Raw genomic sequence first — 22,006 nt, forward strand, 5'->3', positions numbered from 1 at the left:
GTAATCACATTGTTTGAATGCCAAGTGTACACTTGCCAAAAAAAAAAAATTATGGAAACCTTACTCTGGGCAAGTGCTCACAAGGAAGTCAGAAAAAGTGATACAAGAACCTGCTTAAGGTATCTTTTAACTTTAGCAATGATTGCATGACATGGAAACACTGGCATAGAACTGCCCATCATGGCATGCCCTCATCAGAGAAATTGATTTACTCTATGACCAAAACAGAATTGAATTAGCCCAAAAGAAATGCATGATGTGCAAAATTACAGAAGGTACCCCAAATGTTCATATGGACTATTTGTGTCTAACCTGTGGCAAAGCATTCCAAGATTGTTTTGTTCTGATCAACCACAGTTGGGCATAATGTAACTCAACTGTAACATAGTGATGTTATTTTGGTCTTCTTTGAGAATGAAGGACAACAACCAAACACACTTTGAAGTCAGAGACTATCTTTCTTTCTGCTTCTATCTGTTCGCCCAGCACTTAACACACAGCATCTAGCATATAGTTAATGTCTTCTTTGAGCCTTGGGTAAATATTTTAAGTCTACTGCTATTCTTTACATTATTATACTTTTATGGAATTTGGGTTAATCTAAGTAGTAACATCAGACCTAAACATAGTCACAGTTTATAATATATAATTCTAAATTATACATAATGCCTGCCTTCCAAATAGCTGAAATGAATTTATCTTTTTTATATATTCATATATTTCCTTTATTTATTTATTTTGTTTTAGAAATTATTTTATTTTCAATTTCCAGAACAAAATAATTTCCAAAACATAGTACAATAAAAAAAGATGATTGCACACAAAACTGCCAATTTATCATGTATGACAGAAATTTACATCATGTATGTTAGAAGCACTGTCCAAAGAAATTGGTCTGTCTTCTCCTTCCTTCTTTCCTCCCATACAGACCAGTCTTAAATGCCAGGGCCTAAAAGTACTTGGTAAGAATAGAAAATACTCAAGAATAAAATCATTTGGAATGCAAATCTCTCTGAATTATGAAAAGCAATTTCAGACTCAGCTAAGGAAGGTCACTAATTTGCCTAAACCTAATCATACCATTCATTAGATCATCATTTCACTGGATTCTTTTTATTTAATAAAAAGATAAATAGGGTGAAGAATAGGTTGAAGCAAATTTTATCAGAAACGTCCCACTAAGAAGGGCTTCTAAGTCTTGCCCTTATATGACATGTCACTGGTATTAATAAAATATACACACACATAAATAATACATATTTACTCATATGGATATACTATAATACATGTATACATATGCTCCTTATGTATTTTATATATACCCACATGCATATGTTTGTATGTATATGTGTGTATGTATATGTATATGTATATGTATATGTATATGTATATGTATATGTATATGTATATGTGTAGATATAGATCTCCAAGCCTCAGTCAGGGATTGTCAGGAAGTTGCATGTTACACTTGCCAAATGTCCTTCATAATAATAATAAAAAATGAATGAATAGAAAGGATATATTAAGCAATCATTACATATCAGTTACTGTGCTAAGCACTGAGGATACAAATATAAGCAATCAAGACAAGTCCTGACTTCAAGGAGGTTACATTCTAATAGAGGATAATAAAACACATAATAAAGAACTAGAAGAAGAGAAGACAGTAATAGCTCATTCAGTGTTTTGGTTTGGAGATGTCCAAGAAAGAAATGAAGATAACCTTTATAAAAAATCTTTGTTTTACAAAGAACTTTCCTTATATCAACTGTATAAGATTTTCATTATATTTTATTACACATAAGTATAAATGTGTATTGTATGTGTGTATACCCATGAGGAAACATTCTCAGAGGGATTAATTGACTTTTCCACAGACACATAGATATTAAGTATCACTGGTTGAAATTGAACTCATACTTTTTTTTATTCGAAGTCCAATGTTCTTTCAACATCCCCATGTTGCTTTTCATAATATCAGATATAACAAAGTTTACCTGTGCCAAAGCTTTCTTCTCCACAAAGAGAACACCTTCCAGAGTCCATCAGATTTGAAAAGAATTTCCAACCTGCTGGTGTCTCATACACAGGGACTTTAAGTGATTTTGCCACCCTAAAAAAGAAAAGAAAAAGTAATACAACAGTTAATTCATATACTCCTTTCCCTTTTCTTTGTGTAAATAAAGGCACCCAGAAATTATTGGAGCAGTTCCTATTGTTCATAAGTTTATGGGCAGCATTTGACAATTTATCTATATTGAGAAATGGGGGAAGCTGTTGAATTTAGTATTTAATAATTCTGTGATCATGGACATAAATTCTCCATACCATAATTCCCTTATTTAAAATGGAAATAATATTATCTGCAGAACTCAACTCACAGAGTTGTGAGACTCAGCTGTGATAAAATATGTAAATCATTTTGTAACCCTTAAAGGATTATATGTGACAAATTAAATGTTATTGCCATTATTATAAAGTTTAGGATATCACACCATGGAAAGTGGTTAATTAAACCAATAAAATATATCTAAATTTCTCTTTATAGTAATGATTCATGATCATGTTTCTAAGGATTATAAAGGCATAATATAAATAATGAGAAGTCTGAACCATCTCTAAGCTTCCTTCAGTTTTAAAGCTATGATCCTCCATCTTAACTTACTGATTTGCATCTCTATTTTGGATTTTTCCCAAGTAATTGACCTTCCACTTGTTCCTGAATCTCTCCTTCCTGTGAAAATAGTAGTGATTTTATAATTTTAGATAATAGAGAACTTGTAAATCAGTAGAAGTAAGTGTTCAGTCCTTTGTTCCCCTCAGCTTAAGATGGTGGTTGACATGGAGAAGAAGCAATAGTGAAATACTGCATTAGATCATGAACCTCATTTAGTAGTCACTGTCTATTAGAATACCAAGACAATTCCCAGTTTAGAGGATGAAGTTCAAACCAATCTCATTTTTTCATCTAAGTTAACAGTTTTATTTGGCACATACTTAGGCAAGATGTTTTCATCTTCAATTGTGAATTCCCCTTTTTATTTCTGATGCAATCATATTTTCTCTTTTTTAAAATTTAAAAATCAGACAAACTTTATTAGCTGGTACTTTTTTGCTTTCAATTGTATCAATATCTTCTTTAATTTTCAGAATTTCTACCTTGTTTAAGTAGATATCTTTTTAAGTTTGTTTCATCAGGTTTTAAAAAATTAAATGACTAATGAATTTTTCCCCCCTGTTTTTTGGCAAAGAGGTTTAGGAATAGAAAATGGCTTTTTTTCCTAAGAACTACTTTACCTGGAGCATCTGTTAAGTTTGGGTACACTATTGCACATTATTTAATGACATTTTCTATTGTTTCTACACTTTGGTCTTTGACACATCAATTCTTCAGGATTCAAATATTTAGGGTCTCATTGATTTTTATTACTTTATTTCTAAGCCCCTTATTGAATGTTATTTTTATCCAAACAAGCCCTAAATATCCATTATCATCACATTCCAATGGGGAATAGAATAAACTTTCCCACTGATGTGCCAACAATGATTTAGTAAGGTTAAGACCTAGGAATTTTCAGAATTTCAGGAAATTTTAGAAATACTGAAAACTTGTAATAAAGGAAGATTTCATAGTTTTGAAAAAGCTAAATAACTCTAGATCTCTTATGTTCCCTATTTTCTCTAATATTGTTTATTGCCATACCCCTTCTTGCAATAATCTGTGACCCTGAAAAACAGTTCTTGGGATTATCTTTCAACACCTTATGAACAAAGATGATGTATTGTTTTAGATTACATTTTTGCAAGAGGATTGTCAACAAGTAATTCAAAATACTTCTGGAACCCTAATATATAGCAGTGCACTTCATGCTAACTTATTAACCAAATAATCATTCTATATATTTTCATCTCAATTGTCTAACCTAAAGAGAAAATATTTTCTTATAATGGTAGGCTAATGATTTTCAATCTACCATGGCTGCTTTTAAAATTAGTAGCAGAAAATTGACTATAGTATAAAAATATTAAAGGTCAAAGTTATTGAGCCTATATAGAATCATAGAATCTTAGGGTAGCAAGAAACAACAAAAGTCATTTCTATCAACTGCCTACCCTTTGCAGGAATCCAATAGACAACATACCTTACTTAATCTTTATTTGAACACTTCCATTGTTGAACAGTTCTAACAACATTTTTAAGTTCCCCTTATATTGAACTAAAATCCATCTTCCTTCCCATCAAGGGAAGAATTCTTTTCTCTGGAGTAATGCAGATTAAGTCTATTATCTCTTTCACCTGATAGTTCTTTAAATGTTGAAGGACAACTACTCTTTCTTCATATTAAGCTCCATCAGCTCTTTCAACCATTTCTTATATGACAGTTTTCATGATTGTCACCATTGTGACCACTCTTCTTCACATGCACTGCAGTTTGTCACTCAACCCAAACTGAATATTGATTCATTTTTGTGTACACAACTTTAAGATTTTATTTATGGCTTTAAATAGAAGAAGAAAATAACACAAATTCATTGTTGGTAGAATTGTAAAAGAATCCAACCATTTTGGAGAGCAAACTGGAATTATGCCCAAAGACTTATTAAACTACCTGTTATAATATTTGAAGCAATAATGATTTAGAATCAGTGACTTTAGAAAGACATGAAATAACGAAGAGTAAAATCAGCAGAACCAAGAGAATATTGTATATAGTAATAGCAATATTATTTTAAGAATGATTTTGAGCAACTAAGTCAGTAAATACCCAAATTAACTATAAAAGACATATGAAGGAAGATGCCACTTTTATCTAGAAAAAGAACTGATAAATAGAAGTATGTATAAAATAATTTTACACACACACATACACACACACATAAAACACCATATAACTATATCTCTAATGGTATCCATCTCTAGGGCAGTGGTGGAGAGAAAAAAAGGAATTTACATGGTAATTATGTTGCATATTTGAAAAGAATACAGTAGATTTGCAGTTTCATGTGAAATCATCTTTTTTATTGTACTATGTTGTGGAAATTCTTGTTTTATTCCATAAGTTAACAAATCAATGGAAATGAGTTTAGCATGATTTATTCTTTGTGAACCTATATTGGATTCTAAGTGATCAAAGTTTTCCCGATTTCAAAGCTAATCATTAAACTTTAAATCTTTCAGATCTTTCCCATGATATCCAAAATTTTCTTTTTCTTTTTTTAATTATAGCTTTTTTATTGACAGAACATATGTATGGGTAATTTTTTACAACATTGTCCCTTGCACTCACTTCTGTTCCAACTTTTCCCTTCCCTTCCTCCATCCCTTCTCCTAGATTGCAGGCAGACTTATACAATATATGTGTGCATAAGAAGAATTGGATTCAGAAGGTAAAACTAATCTTGGAAGAAAAACAAAAATGCAAATAGACCACATTCATTTCCCAGTGTTCCTTCTTTGGGTGTAGCTGATTCTGTCCATCATTGATCAATTGAGACTGAATTAGATCTTCTCTTTGTCGAAGATACCCACTTCCATTAGAATACATTCTCATTTAGTATTATTGTTGAAGTGTATAAAAATCTCCTGGGTCTGCTCATTTCACTCAGCATCAGTTCATGTAAGTCTCTCCAAGCCTCTCTGTATTCATCATTTCTTACAGAATAATAATATTCCATACCATTCATGTACCACAATTTACCCAACCATTCCCCAATTGATGGGCACCCATTCATTTTCCAGTTTCTAGCCACTATAAAAAGAGCTGCCACAAGCATTTTGGCATATACAGGTCCCTTTCCCTTCTTTAATATCTCTTTGGGATATAAGCCCAGTAGTAACACTGCTGGATCAAAGGTTATGAACAGTTTGATAAATTTTGGGGCATAATTCCAAATTGCTCTCCAGAATGGTTGGATTCATTCACAACTCCACCAACAATGCATCAGTGTCCCAGTTTTCCCGCATCCCCTCCAACATTCATCACTATCTTTTCCTGTCATCTTAGCCAATCTGACATGTATGTAGTGGTATCTCAGAGTTGTCTTCATTTGCATTTCTCTGATCAATAATGATTTGGAACACCCTTTCATATGAGTAGAAATAGTTTCAATTTTATCATCTGAAAATTGTCTATTCATATCCTTTGACCACAAAATTTTCTTTTTCACAAATGAAAAATAAAAGGAAACCTGAATTATGTCTCATTAAAAACCAAATCTCTTTAATATGATCTTGCTTTATTCTATCTGTGCCTCTGCCTGGAATATTCATCACACCTTACCTAGTCAAAAATGATCTGTCACCTTTATTTAAACTACTGCAAAAAGTTCAATAAACTAAAAGATACCAGGCAAGATATACAGGGTAAGACTTTTTGACAAAAATTTCTGGGAATACCAGAAGGCAGGCATGAAGAAATTAGGTTCAGATCACCATTTTAGATCATATATCATAATAAGTTTCAAAGAGATATATAGCCTAAATATAAAAGGTCATATGATAGAAAAAATAGGAGGTATTTTAATATACTCTGGTTAGTGAGAGAATTTTAACAAAGTAAGAGAGAGATGGGGTCACATAAGATAAAGTGACCAATTTCAATCATAAAATTGAAAAGCTTTTTGCATGAACAGACTCAATGCAGTTAGAATTATAAGAGAAGCAAATGAGGAAAACATTGTTGCAGATGACTTTGATAAAGGCCTGCTATCCAAGAAAAATAGGGATTAATCCTATCTTTCTTGGATAATAACCAGCTATTTTCCAATGGATAAATAGCCAAAGGACATGAATGGGTAAGTTTGAAAATGAGAAATGTTCCAAATCACTAATAAAAAGAGAAATGCAAATTAAAGCACCACTAATATTTCATCTCATACCCAGTCAGATGGACAAGGATGGCAAAAGATGTAAGTGGTAAATACTGAAGGAGCTATACAAATGTGTTAATTAATTGTTGGTAGAGATATAAATTGTTCTAAGCCTTCTAGAAAACAATTCATAATGATGAAGAAATCACTAAAATGTACAGACATTTTGACCCAACACTTCCACTGAGGAGGTTAAGATTAAGGGAAATGACCCATTTGATATGAAAAAAAGATAGTTAAATAAAGTACTTAGAGCAGCACTTGTGTAGTAACAATGAATTAGAAACAGTGAATATCAATCACTTGAGGAATGGCTGAAAAAATTGCAGGCTACATGTAATGATATATTACTGAGTTATGAGAAAGGATAGAGATGAAGAATTCAGATAAGGATATGAAGACTATTTTGAAATGGTGCAAATTGAAGAAGAACCAGAAAATAATATATATGATGAACAAAATAATGTAAGAGAAAGCCTTCACACTTTAGAATTCTGATCAATGCAGTGACCAATCATGAGTTCAGGATACTGCAAGCAAAATATATCTGTCACTTCTTTGAAATGATGGAGTATAAAGGTATCTAATACATTTTTAGACATATTTGTTTTAATTGATTATACATAGAGGAATGGATTCTGTGGTAGAAGGGTGAGGAGTAAAGTAGATGGGTAAGGTACAGTGGTATGAAAAAATAAAGATCATCAATAAATCTCAAAACACAAGTTACTATAGAACTCTTTTGATACTTATTACCCATTATTTTTCATTTTACTTAGTGTTGTAACATTTATCTCCTCTATTAAGTTATAAATTCCTTACTGGAAAAAACTACAGCTCATTCAGTTTTGTGCCACCCTAAAGCAGCTATAGACATAATGCTATGTACATAGTAGACGTAACTAATTGTTTGCTCTTCAACTATAAAATAATTTAATCTTTAACCTTCAGTTACCTCATCTTTAATATAAAGGGGCAGAACTACATTATCTCTAAACTTCCTTCCAGCTCAAATATAATGCTATTCTATGATTCTAATACAAATTCACTGAACGAAATTATGAAAAATATATTAGATATAGTTTTGGACATGAGAAATGTGGGATTATTTTGGCTTAACTATGCTTATTCATTATAAGATCTTTGTTTTGTTTTCTTTTGTTTTTTCAATTGAGGCAATGGGAAGCAAAGAATTGATTGAAAAATAAACCAAATTTAGTTTATTTGTTAAAAATAAGCTATAACAAGAAATGAAGACAAAATGACAGGCATATATGAATTACTCATGGTATCTCTCAGAGCAACAACAGATCAAGCCTGTGAACTGATTTTGGAATAACAGAACCCCAAAATAGTTGGAGTGTAACAAATTTTCAGTGGAAGATATTTTGGAAGAATTCAAGAGAAGGTCTGTTTTAATTAGGTGGAGGGTGGGGAGGTGGGGGGGAGAATCAAGCACAGACACTGCACAGGAAGCTAGTGGCATCTGCACACTGGGGAATCTTCCAGAAGGATCTTAGCCAAAATACAGCAACACTGGCAACTTTGTCCTTGTTACAAGCCGATGGATCAGCAGATTAGCTGTGAGTCATCCAACCTAAATACAAAAGGCAACTATTCTGAACCCCATATAACACACACCCAACCAGCACTGACCCAGGGCAATCTAAGGTCACTGTCACCTGTAGAGGAAACTTGGGATAATCTTCTTTTAGCTCTAATAGCAGACCTAAACTTTTTTTAATGAGCAAAAAAAGCAAAAAGAATTCTAACAACAGATAGCTTGTATGGAGAAAAAGAACAGACCTCAAATCCTGAGGATCCTAAAGGCAAATCATCTTCAGATGAAATCCCAAAGGATGATGTGAGTTGGTCCCCATCTCACAGTGTCCTCTTAAAAAAATCCAAAAAGGATCTTAAAAGAAGAAAATGAGTAAAGAAAAAGAGAACTTTGCAAGAGAGTTTGGAAAAGGAAACACAGAAATTATTTGAAGAAAACTTCTTAAAACTAGATTTAATGAAATGGGAAAAAAACCAATTCTTTGAAAAACAGAATTCGTGAAATGGAAAAAAAAATCCAATGAGCAAAACACCTCATTTAAAAGTTCATTTGATCAAATGCAAAAGAAGATAAAAAAGCTAAATAAAATTTATTGTGATGATATAAAAAGAAACTAAAGGAAAAGGGATTCTACTGGAAAAAGAGGAAAATGAAGTTAAAATGAGGTAAATTATATTTCATGGAGAGGCAAAAAAAGACCTATTGCAATTGAGGGAAAGAAAGGAGTGGGGATGAATAATGTATGAATTTAACTCTCATTAGATTTGGTTCAAAGAGAGAATATCAGATGTATTTGGCTTTATAGAGAGAAACTTGTCTCACCCTATAGGAAAATAGGAGGGGAAAGGGGAAAAGAAAGGGGGAGGGTAATAGAAGAGAGAACTGAAGTAGAAGGGAATAGATATAAGAAAGTGAGAAGGGCAGTAAAAGGGAAGGCTTTTTGAGATAGCAGCCAGAAGCAAAATACTGAGGTGGAGGGACAGGGAGAAAGAAAAAATAAAAGTATAATTTGGAGAAAACAAGATGGTAGGAAATAAAGAATTAGTAATTTAACCATGAATGTGAATAGCAAGAACTCTCCCATAAAATAGCAGCAGATAGCAGACTAGATTAAAAGCCAGAATCATTCAATATATTGTTTAGAAGAAGCACATTTAAAGCAGTGATACATTGAAAGTAAAGGTAAAAGGCTGGAGCAAAATCTATTGTGCTTCAGCTGAAGTTAAAAAAAAAAAAAGCTGGGTAGCAATCCTGATTTCAGATCAAGCAAAAACAAAAATAGATCTAATTAAAAGAGATAAGGAAGGAAATTACATCTTGCTAAAGGGTCTTATATATAATGAAGTAATATCAATACTAAACATATATGCACCGAATGGTATAACATCCAAATTTCTAGAGAAGTTAAGAGAGCTGCAAGAATTAGACAGCAAAACTAAACCAGTGGAGGCTCTCAACCTTGCTCTTCTAGGACAAGATAAATCTAACCATGAAATAAATATGAAAGAAGTTAAGGAGGTAAATAGAATTCTAGAAAAGTTAGATATGATAGACCTTTGGAGAAAATTGAATGGAGACAAAAGGAGTATACTTTTTTCTCAGCAGTACATGGAACTTATACAAAAACTGACCATTTATTTGGGTATAAAAAAATCTCAAAATCAAATGCAGAAAAACTAAATCAATAATTAATTGGAAACAAAATAATCAAATACTAAAGAATGAGTGAGTGAAAAAACAAATCATATACAAAATCAATAATTTCTTCCAAGAAAATGACAAAATGAGACAATATACAAAAATTTATGGGATGCAACCAAAGGAGTTATTAGGGGAGATTTTATCTCTAGATGCTTACTTCATAAAATAGAGAAATAGAACATCAATGAAGGATATGTAACTCAAAAACTACAAAAAGAGCAAATTAACCCCCCCCCCCCAATTAAATATCAAATTCGAGACAGGCAGAGCCAGGATGGTGGAGAAGACACAACATTCTAAGCTCTTCTCATATCCTCACTACTAATTATGAAATTCAGCCTCAAAAATAACGCTTGACTGGTAAAATTCATGAAGATTGGAAGTTCAACTTACCAGCCTGGAACATCACCAGAAAAAATTTGTCCTGAGTGGCAGGAGCAGGGCAGCACAAGCAGGGAGATAGAATCAGAGGCTAACACATTGAGCTGGACCGGGGCAGGGACAGTCTCCATGGCTGGAAAATTTACAGGGAGGACTCTACCACAGGTTGGCTGCTCTGCTTTGGTTGCAAAGCAGTAGACCAGCAGAGAAGTTAAGGCCAAAGGTAAAGTGTACTCCAAAAAATGCCAGAATCTAACAGGATACAACCACCCAGCACCGGAAGTGAGTGATTGAGTACAGACCACAGCACAGCTGTGCAGCTGCATTCTGCAGCACGGGACTTTTGCCCAGCAGCCTCTTATCTGCACAGTGGGGATCTGTCTGGGGCAATAAAACTTCTGCATGACTGCACTCTCCACGGCAGAGAAACTTCAGGTGCCCTATGGGGTTCTTCCCAGGGCAACTGCTAATCCCCATGGTAGGGTTCTGCCTGGAGCAGTGACACTTTCGCTGCTCAGCTTCTAGCCTCATGGCAGTCACTAATCCTCATAGCAGGGCTCTTATCAGAGCATTTCTGCAGCTCAGCCATGCTATCCAGGGCAGAGACACTTCCAGTGCAGAGCTTTTCCCAGTGCACTTCCACAGCTCAGCTGCTCTTTGCAGCCCATTTGCAGGATAAGTACTGTCCATATAAGTATCCCTGCTCTGCTAGCACTGAAGGTAGACCTTAAGGGCTTTAAAAAATGAGTAAAAAAGTCAAACGAATCATCAATAGCTTCAGTACAGAAAGAGAGCAGGTTTTCAACCCAGAGGAGACTAATAACAGACAGTCTCTAGACAAAACCCCAAAGGAGGATGTAACCTGGCTCCCATCACACAGGCTCTCTTAGAAGAAATTATACAAAATCTTAAAAGTGAGCTAGAAGAAAACTGGAGAAAGGAAAGAAAAGCTATGCAAGAGAGCACAAAAAAAGCTTATAACTCACTTAAAGAAAAATTTGATAAAGTGGAAAAAGAAAACAACTTCCTGAAATATGAATTGGAAAAAATAAAGAACTCCCAAGAAAGCAGGATTTGTGAACTGGAAAAAGAAAATAGTAAAAATAAAAAATAGTGAAATGGAAAAAAAAAATATATACATATATATATATGTATATATATATGTATATATATATACATATACATATATATATATATATCAGCAAAACAACTCATTTAAAAACACGATTGGACATATACAAAAAGAAGTAAAAAAAAGTTAATGAAAAAATCATTAAAAATCAGAACTGAACAAATAGAAATGAATGATTCATTGAGACATCAAGAATCAGTCAAACAAAACCAAAAAAAATGAAAAAATAGAAAAAATATGTTAAATATATAGTTGGAAAAACAACAGACCTGGGAAATAGATCTAGGAGAGATAATTTGAGGATTATTGGACTTCCTGAAAATTATAATGAAAAAAAGAGCTTAGATACTATTTTACAGGAAAGCATCAAAGAGAACTGCCCACATATAATAGAATCAGAAGGTAAAATAGGCACTGAACACCTTCTGAAAAAGACCCTAAAATGAAAACTCCAAGGAATTTTGTGTCTAATTTCAGAACTATCAGACTAAGAAAAAATATTATAAGCAGCCAGAAAAAAAAAAAAAATTTAAATACCGAGGAGCCACAATAAGAATCACTCAAGATCTAGCTGCTTCCACATTAAAAGATCGAAGGTCCTGGAATCTGATATTCCAAAAGGCAAGAGAACTTTGAATGCAGCCAAGAATAAACTACCCAACTAAGCTGAGCATTTTCTTCCAGGGAAGAAGACAGCCATTTAATGAAACAGATAAATTCCAATTGCTCCTAAGGGAAAAAACAGAACTAAACAAAAAATTTGACTTCCAACTATAGGACTCAAGAGAAGCAGAAAAAGGTAAAAATAACTCTTAAGAACTGTATTTCTATTATGGACATACATAAAGAGTGCATGTATAATTTGATTTTACTGATATAACATAAAAAAGGAAGTAGAAATGGAAGGGGAATAGTATCAGAAAAAGGGAAAAGGGGAGATAAAAAGAGGGAAACTACATCCCAGGAAGAGGCAAAGGAAAGCTATCATATCTGAGGAAATTTAGAGAGGGGGAAGAACACTGTGTGAATCTTACTCTCATCAGAGGTGGCTCAAAGACAAAATAATTGATATATTTGGTTTATAGAGAAACTTCTCTCACCTCATTAAAAAGGGGAGAGAAAAAGGGAAAAGTAAAAGAATAATAAGGGAAAGATACAAGAAAGGGGAAGGGATTCAAAGGGGATGGGAGGGATACTAAAGAGTGAGAGCTGAATGAGGCAAGTGGTGCCCATAAGTTTAATATTAGGGAATGGGGGAAAGGGAGGCAAGAAAAAGAAAAGCATAATCTGGAGATAATAAGATGGCAGGAAATACAGAATTAGTACTTTTAACCATAAATGTGAATGGGATTAACTCTCCCATAAAGTAGAGGCAGATAGCAGACTGGACCAAAAGCCAGAACATTACAATATGTTGTTTACAGGAAACACAGTTAAAGCAGGGAGATACATACGGAGTAAAGGTAAACAGCTGTAGCAGAATCTATTATGCTTTAGGTGAAGTCAGAAAAACAGGGGTAGCTGTCCTTATCTCAGATCAAGCAAAAGCAAAAATTTATCTAATTAAAAGTGATAAGGAAAGAAATAATCTTGCTAAAGGGTAGCATAGACAATGAAACAATATCAATAGTAAACAAATATGCACCAAATGGTATAGTGGTATATCTAACTTCCTAAAGGGGAAGTTAAGAGACTTGAAAGAAGAAATAGACAGCAAAACTATAATAGTAGGAGATCTCAACCTTGCACTCTTAGAATTAGATAAATCAAACAAGAAAGAAATTAAAGAGGTAAATAGACTATAATAAAAATTAGGTATGATAGATCTTTGGAGAAAACGGAATGGAGACAGAAAGGAGTATACTTTCTTCTCAGCAGTTTATAGAACCTACACAAAAATTGACCATATATTAGGACATAAAGACCTCAAAATTAAATGCAGGAAGGCAGAAATAGTAAATGCATCCTTTTCAAGTCATGATGCAATAAAAACTACATTCAACAAAAAGCTAGGGGTAAATAGACCAAAAAGTAATTGGAAACTAAACAATCTCATTTTAGAATGATTAGGCAAAACACCAAATCATAGACACAATTAATCATTTAAGTCAAGAAAACGACAATGATGACACATCATACCAAAATCTGTGGGATGCAGCCAAAATGGAAATAATGGGAAATTTTATATCTTTAGAGGCTTACTTGAATAACATAGAGAAAGAGAAAGTCAGTGAATTGGGCTTCCAACTTAAAAAGTTAGAAAAAGACCAAATTAAAAAAACCCAATCAAACACTAAACTTGAATTTTTTAAAATTAATTTTATAATTATACATTTTTGACAGTATATATGCATGAGTAATTTTTTTATAACATTATCCCTTGTATTCATTTTTCCAGATTTTCCCCTCCCTCCCCTAGATGACAGGCAATCTCTTACATTTTACATGTGTTACAGTATAACCTAGATATAATATATGTGAGTAAATCCAATTTTCTTGTTGCACATTAAGAATTGGATTCTGAAGGTATAAGTAACGTGGGTAGATAGACAGTAGTGCTAATATTTTACATTCAATTCCCAGTTTCCTTATCTGGGTGTAGTTGTTTCTGTCCATCATTGATCAGCTGGAAGTGAGTTGGATCTTCTTTATGTTGAAGATATCCACTTCCATCAGAATACATCTTCATACAGTATTGTTGTTGAAGTGTATAGTGATCTTCTGGTTCTGCTCATTTCACTCAGCATCAGTTCATGCAAGTCTCTCCAAGCCTTTCTGAATTCATCCTGCTGGTCATTTCTTACAGAGCAATAATATTCCATAACCTTCATATACCATAATTTATCCAACCATTCTCCAAATGATGGACATCCATTCATCTTCCAGTTTCTAGCCACTACGAAAAGAGCTGCTACAAACATTTTGGCACACAACAGTCCCTTTCCCCTCTTTAGTATTTCTTTGAAATATAAGCCCAGTAGTAGCACTGCTGGATCAAAGGATATTCACAGTTTGATAACATTTTGGGCATAGTTCCAGATTGCTCTCCAAAATGGCCGGATTCTTTCACAACTCCACCAACAATGTATTAGTGTCCCAGTTTTCCCATATCCCCTCCAACATTCATCATTATTTGTTCCTGTCATCTTAGCCAATCTGACAGGTGCGTAGTGATATCTCAGAGTTGTCTTAATTTGCATTTCTCTGATCAGTAGTGATTTGGAACACTCTTTCATATGAGTGGATGTAGTTTCAATTTCATTATCTGAGAATTGTCTGTTCATATCCTTTGACCATTTATCAATTGGAGAATGGTTTGATTTCTTATAAATTAGGATCAATTCTCTATATATTTTGGAAATGAGACCTTTATCAGAACCTTTAACTATAAAAATATTTTCCCAATTTGTTACTTCCCTTCTAATCTTGTTTGAATTAATATTGTTTGTACAGAAACTTTTTAGTTTGATGTAATCAAAATCTTCTATTTTGTGATCAATAATGATCTCTAGTTCTTCTCTAGTCATAAATTCCTTCCTCCTCCACAGATCTGAGAGTTAGACTAATCTATTTATGATCTCATTCTTTATGCCTAAATCATGGACCCATTTTGATCTTATCTTGGCATATGGTATTAAGTGTGGGTCCATATCTAATTTCTGTCATACTAATTTCCAGTTTTCCCAACATAAACTTGAAATTTTAAAATTAAAAGGAGAAATTAATAAATTGAAAGTAAAAAAACTATTGAATTAATAAATAAAACTAAGAGTTGGTTTTATGGGAAAAAAGCCCTATAAAATAGATAAACCTTTGGTAAATCTTATTAGAAAAAAGAAAGAGGAAAATCAAATTGTTAAGTCTTAAAAATGAAAAGGGAGAACTTTTCACCAGTGAAGAAGAAATTAGATGAATAATAAGGAGTTACTTTGCCCAACTTTATGCCAATAAATTTGATAAGCTTAAGTGAAATGGATGATGACCTTCAAAAATATAAGGTTCCCAGATTAGCAGAGGAGGAAGTAAATTGCTTAAATAGTGGCATTTCAGAAAAAGAAATAGAACAAGCTAGTTGATTAGGACCAGATGGATTTACATGTGAATTCTACCAAACATTTAAAGAAAAATTAACCCCAATAAACTATTTGAAAAAAATAGGAAATGAAGGAGTCCCACCAAATTCCTTTTATGACACAGACATGGTACTGATAAATAAACCAGGTAGGTTGAAAACAGAGAAAGAAAATGAAAGACCAATCTCCCTAATGAATATTGATGCTAAAATCTTAAATAAAATAATAGCAAAAAAAACCTCAGAAAATTGTCCCCAGGATAATACACCATGACCAAGCAGGATTTATACCAGGAATGCAGGGCTGGTTCAATATTAGGGAAACTATCAGTATAATTGGCCATATCAGTTACTAAATTTAACAAAAACCATATGATCATCTCAGTAGATGCAGAAAAAGCATTTGATAAAATCCAACCTCCATTCCTATTCAAAACACTTGAGAGTATAGGAAAAAAATGGACTCTTCCTTAAAATAATCAGTAGCATCTATTTAAAACCATCAGTAAGCATCATATGTAATGCGGATAAACTGGAACCATTCCCAATAAGATCAGGAGTGAAACAAGGTTGCCCACTATCACCATTATTATTCAAAATTTTATTAGAAATGCTAGCTTCAGCAATAAGAGTTGAGAAAGAGATTAAAGGAATTAGAGGAGTTAATGAGGAAACCAATTATCACTCTTTGCTGATGATATGATGGTATACTTAGAGAATCCCGGAGATTCTACTAAAAAGCTATTAGAAATAATCCACACCTTTAGCAAAGTTTCAGGATACAGAATAAACTCACAAAAGTCATCAGCATTCTTATATATCACTAACAAAATCCAAAAATTAGAGTTACAAAGAGAAATTCCATTTAAAGTAACTACTGATAATATAAAACATTTGGGAATCAATCTCTCAAGGGAAAATCAGCAAGTATATGAGCAAAACTACAAAATACTTTCCACACAAATAAAGTCAGATCTAAACAATTGGGAAAATATAAAATGCTCTTGGATAGATCGAGCAAATATAATAAAGATGACAATACTACTAACCTAATCTATTTATTTAGAGCTGTACCAATCATACTCCCAATAAACTATTTTGATGACCTAGAAAAAATAACAACAAAGTTCATATGGAAAAACAAAAGGTCAAGAATGTCAAGGGAACTAATGAAAAAAAAATCAACTGAAGTTGGCCTACCTCTACCAGATCTAAAATTATATTATAAAGAAGTGGTTACCAAAACCATTTGATATTGGCTAAGAAATAGATTAGTTGATCAATGGAATAGCTTAGGTTCAAAAGACAAAAAAAGTGAATAACTTTAATAATTTAGTGTTTGACAAACCCAAAGACCCCAGTTTTTGGGAAAAGAGTTCACTGTTTAACAAAAACTGCTGGGAAAATTGGAAATTAGTATGGCAGAAAGTAGGCATTGACCCACACTTAACACCATACATCAAAATAAGGTCAAGATGGGTTCATGACCTAGGCATAAAGAATGAGATTATAGGGGTGGAGCCAAGATGGTGGAGAAGCTAGACGGAACTTTCTAAGCTCTCTAATTCCCTTTCTACCAACTATTTAATTCAGCCTCTAAAACAGTGCTTGACTGGTAAAACCCATGAAGATTGGAAATACAAAATCTTACCAGTGGAAGAGAATCTAGAATATAGTCAGAAAAGGTATGACCGGAGGTGGTGGGAGTAGACCAGCCCAGAGCAGGGATAGAAATGGGAACAGGGTGGCCTCTGCAGTTGGAAGGTTTACATAGAGCTCTCTGCCATAAGCCTGACTGCTTTGCTTTTGTGGTAGAGTAGTGGACCAGCAGAGAAGTTGGAGCCTGGGGTAAAGGGTACTCTGAGGGACACCAAAGCCTGAGAGGATCTGGCTACACCAAGGTCAGGTCAAAATGGGTTCATAACCTTGGAATAAAGAATGAGACTATAAATAAATTAGAGGAACATAGGATAGTTTACCTCTCAGACCTGTGGAAGAGGAATGAATTTATGTCCAAAAAAAACCTAGAGATCATTATGATCACAAAGTAGAAAACTTTGATTATATCAAATTGAAAAGTTTTTGTACAAACAAAACTAATGCAGATAGATTAGAAGGGAAACAATAAACTGGGAAAACATTTTTACAGTCAAAGGTTCATATAAAGGCCTCATTTCCAAAATATATAGAGAATTGACTCTAATATATAAGAAATCAAGCCAATCTGCAATTGATAAATGGTCAAAAGATATGAACAGACAGGGGATGTGGGAAAACAGGGACACTGATACATTGTTGGTGGAACTGTGAATACATCCAGCCATTCAGGAGAGCAATTTGGAACTATGCTCAAAAAGTTATCCAACTGTGCACACCCTTTGACCCAGCAGTGTTGCTACTGGGCTTGTATCCCAAAGAGAGCTTAAAGAAAGGAAAGGGACCTGTGTGTGCAAGAATGTTTGTGGCAGCCCTCTTTGTGGTGGTCAGAAACTGGAAACTACATGGATGCCCATCAATTGGAGATTGGCTGAAGAAATTGTGGTATATGAATATTATGGAATATTATTGTCCTGTAAGAAATGACCAACAGGGTGATTTCAGAAAGGCCTGGAGAGACTTACATGAACTGATGCTGAGTGAAATGAGCAGGACCAGGAAATTATTGTATACTTCAACAACAATATGTATGATGATCAATTCTGATGGATGTGGCCCTCTCCAACAATGAGATGAACCAAATCAGTTCCAATAGAGCAGTAATGAACTGAACCAGCTACACCCAGCAAAAGAACTCTAGGAGATGATTATGAACCACTACATAGAATTTCCAATCCCTCTAATTTTGTCTACCTGCATTTTGGATTTCCTTCACAGGCTAATTGTACACTATTTCAAAGTCCGATTCTTTTTGTACAGCAAAACAACTGTTTGGTCATGTATAAATATATTGTATTTAATTTGTGCTCTAACATATTTAACATGTATTGGTCAACCTGACATCTGGGGCAGGGGAAGGAGGGGAAAAATTTGAACAAAAGGTTTGACAATTTTCAATGTTGTAAAATTATCTATGCATATATCTGATAAATAAAAACTATTTTTAAAAAAATGAGATTATAAATAAATTAGGACAGTATAGGATCATTTACCTCTCAGGTCTGTGGAGGAGGAAGGAATTTATGGCCAAAGAAGAACTACAGATCATTATTGATCACAAAATAAAAAATTTTAATTATATTAAATTGAAAAGTTTTTGTACAAACAAAACTAATGCAGACAAGATTAGATAAGATGCAATAATATGGGAAAACATTTTTACAGTCAAAGTTTCTGATAAAGGCCTCATTTCCAAAATATATAGAGAATTGACTCTAATTTACAAGAAATCAAGCCATTCTCTAATTGATAAATGGTCAAATGATATGAACAGACAATTCTCAGACAAGAAATTGAAACTATTTCTAGCCTTATGAAAAGATGCTTCAATCATTATTAATCAGGGAAATGCAAATTAAGATAACTCTAAGATACAACCTCATACCTGTGAGATTGGTTAGAATGACAGGGAAAGATAATGCGGAATGTTGGAGGAGATGTGGGAAAACTGGGACACTGATACATTGTTGGTGAAATTGTGAATACATGCAGCCATTCTAGAGAGCAATTTGGAACTATGCTCAAAAAGTTATCAAACTGTGCATACCCAATGATCCAGCAGTGTTACTGCTGGGCTTATATCTGAAAGAGATCTTAAAGAAGGGAAAGGGACCTGTATGTGCAAAAATGTTTGTGGCAGCCCTCTTTGTAGTGGCCAGAAACTGAAAACTGAGTTTTTGCTCATCAATTGGAGAATGGCTGAATAAATTGTGGCATATGAATGTTATGGAATATTATTGTTCTGTAAGAAATGACCAGCAGGATGATTTCAGAAAGAAATCTGGAGAGACTTACATGAACTAATGCTGAGTGAAATGAGCAGGACCAGGAGATTGTTATACACTTCAACAACAATACTATATGATGGGCGGGGCCCTCTTCAACAATGAGATGCACCAAATCAGGTCCAATAGAGCAGTAATGAACCAGCTACACCCATTGAAAATACTCTGGGTATGAAGCAGTACATAGAATTCCCAATCCCTCTAATTTTATCTGCCTACATTTTTTATTTCCTTCACATGTTAATTGTACACTATTTCAAAGTCCGATTCTTCTTGTGCAGAAAATAACTGTGTGGACATATATACATATATTTTATTTAACATATACTTTAACATATTTAACATGTATTGGTCTACCTGCCATCTGGCAGAGGTGGTGGGGGGAAAGAGGAGAAAAATGGGAACAAAAGGTTTTGCAATTGCAAAGGGAGAACTTTCCACCAATGAAGAGGAAATTAGTGCAATAATTAAGAGTTATTTTGCCCAGCTATATAGCAATAAATTTGGTGGTCTAAGTGAAATGGAGGAATACTTACAAAATATAGATTGTCCAGATTAACAGAAGAGGAAAGAAATTACTTAAATAGTTCACTTTTAGAAAAAGAAATTGAGCAAGCTATTAATCAACTCTCTAAGAAAAAATCTTTAGGGCAAATATTTACAGAACAATTCTATCAAACATTTACCGAACACTTAATTTCAATACTATGCAAACTATTTGGAAAACTACAGAAAGAAGTCCTACTAAATTCCTTTTATGACACAGATATGGTGCTGATACCTAAATCAGATAGGGTCAAAATACAGAGCAATTATAGAGCAATTTCTCTAATGAATATTGATGAAAAATCTTAAATAAAATATTAGCAAAGAGATTATAGCAAGTTATCCTCAGGATAATACACCATGACCAAGTAAGATTTATACCAGGAATGCAGGGGTAGTTCACTATTAGGAAAACTACTAACTTAATTGACTATGTCAATAACCAAGCTAACAAAAATCATATGATTATCTCAATAGATGCAGAAAAAACATTTGACAAAATCCAACACTCACTCCTATTAAAAACACTAGAGAGTATAGGAATAAGTGGAGTTTTCCTTAAAATAACCAGTACCATCTATTTTTTAAAAATCTATTAAAATTTATATATATATATATGTGCATATATATATATAAATTTAAAAAATCAATTTTAAAAAGCACTTTATGTAATGAGGACAAACTAGAATCCTTTCCAATGAGATTAGGGGTGAAACAAAATTGCCCACTTTCATTATTAGTATTTAATATTGTAATAGAAATATTAGCTTTAGCAATGAGAAGAAAAAGAGATTAAAGGAATTAGACAAGGTAATGAAAATTATCACTCCTTACAGATGATATGATTGTATACTTAGAAAATAACATAGATTATAACTTAGTTATAACTTAGAAAATTCTAGAGAATCAATTTTAAAATTCCTAGAAACAATCCACACCTTTAGCAAAGTTATGAGGTACAAAATAAATCCACATAAATAATTAGCATTTTTATATATTAACCACAGAATCCAGCAGCAAGAAATACAAAGAAAAATTCCATTTAAAATAACTGTAGATAATGTAAAATATTTGGAACTTTACCTGCCAGGGCAAAGTCAGGAAATATATGAACATAATTACAAAACACTTTCCACACAAATAAAGTCAGAACTAATCAACTGGAAAAATATCAAGTGCTCTTGGATAGGCTAAGCTAATACAATAAAGATAACAATGTTACCTACGTAAATCTACTAATTCAGTGCCATACCAATCAAACTCCCAAGAAATTACATTACAGAGCTAGAAAAAATAATAGCAAAGTTCATCTGGAATAGCCAAACGTCAAGAATTTCAAGGGAATCAATGAAAAAATGCAAATGACAATGACCTAGTTGTACCAGATCTAAAATTATATTATAAAGCAATGGCCATGAAAACCATTTGGTACTGGCTAAGATATAGGTTGGGTTCACAGGACACAGTAGTTAATGACTACAATAATCTAGTGTTTCATACATCCAAAGACTCCTATCCTAAAAGAGATTAAAAACTCACTATGTGACAAAAACTGCTGGAAAAATTGGAAATTAGTATGGCAGAAACTAGGTATTGACATATCTAACATTGTATACCAAGATAAAGTAGAAGTGGGTTCACAATTTAGACATAGTGATAATATAAGTAAATTAGAAGAACAAAGGGTAGTTTACACCTCTCAACTCTGTGGAGATATAAGAAATTTGTGGCCAAAGAAGACCTGGAGTACATTATTAAATAGAAAATAGATAATTTTGGTTATATTAACTTAAAAAAATTTG

The 22,006-nt window shown here is 33.2% G+C and overlaps 1 protein-coding gene across 2 annotated transcripts in view; it reads right to left on the reverse strand.

Moving 5' to 3' along the window:
• Positions 1-22,006, reverse strand: part of PGM5 (phosphoglucomutase 5) — a 212,719-nt gene that overhangs the window by 100,834 nt on the left and 89,879 nt on the right. For both annotated transcript variants that reach the window (XM_074280735.1, XM_074280734.1), the window contains one exon: positions 1,998-2,113. In XM_074280735.1, coding sequence (XP_074136836.1) covers positions 1,998-2,113 — 116 coding nt within the window. The remainder of the gene's footprint in view (positions 1-1,997; positions 2,114-22,006) is intronic.

The sequence above is a fragment of the Sminthopsis crassicaudata genome, chromosome 1, assembly GCF_048593235.1.
Source record: "Sminthopsis crassicaudata isolate SCR6 chromosome 1, ASM4859323v1, whole genome shotgun sequence".
Classification (NCBI taxonomy): domain Eukaryota; kingdom Metazoa; phylum Chordata; class Mammalia; order Dasyuromorphia; family Dasyuridae; genus Sminthopsis; species Sminthopsis crassicaudata.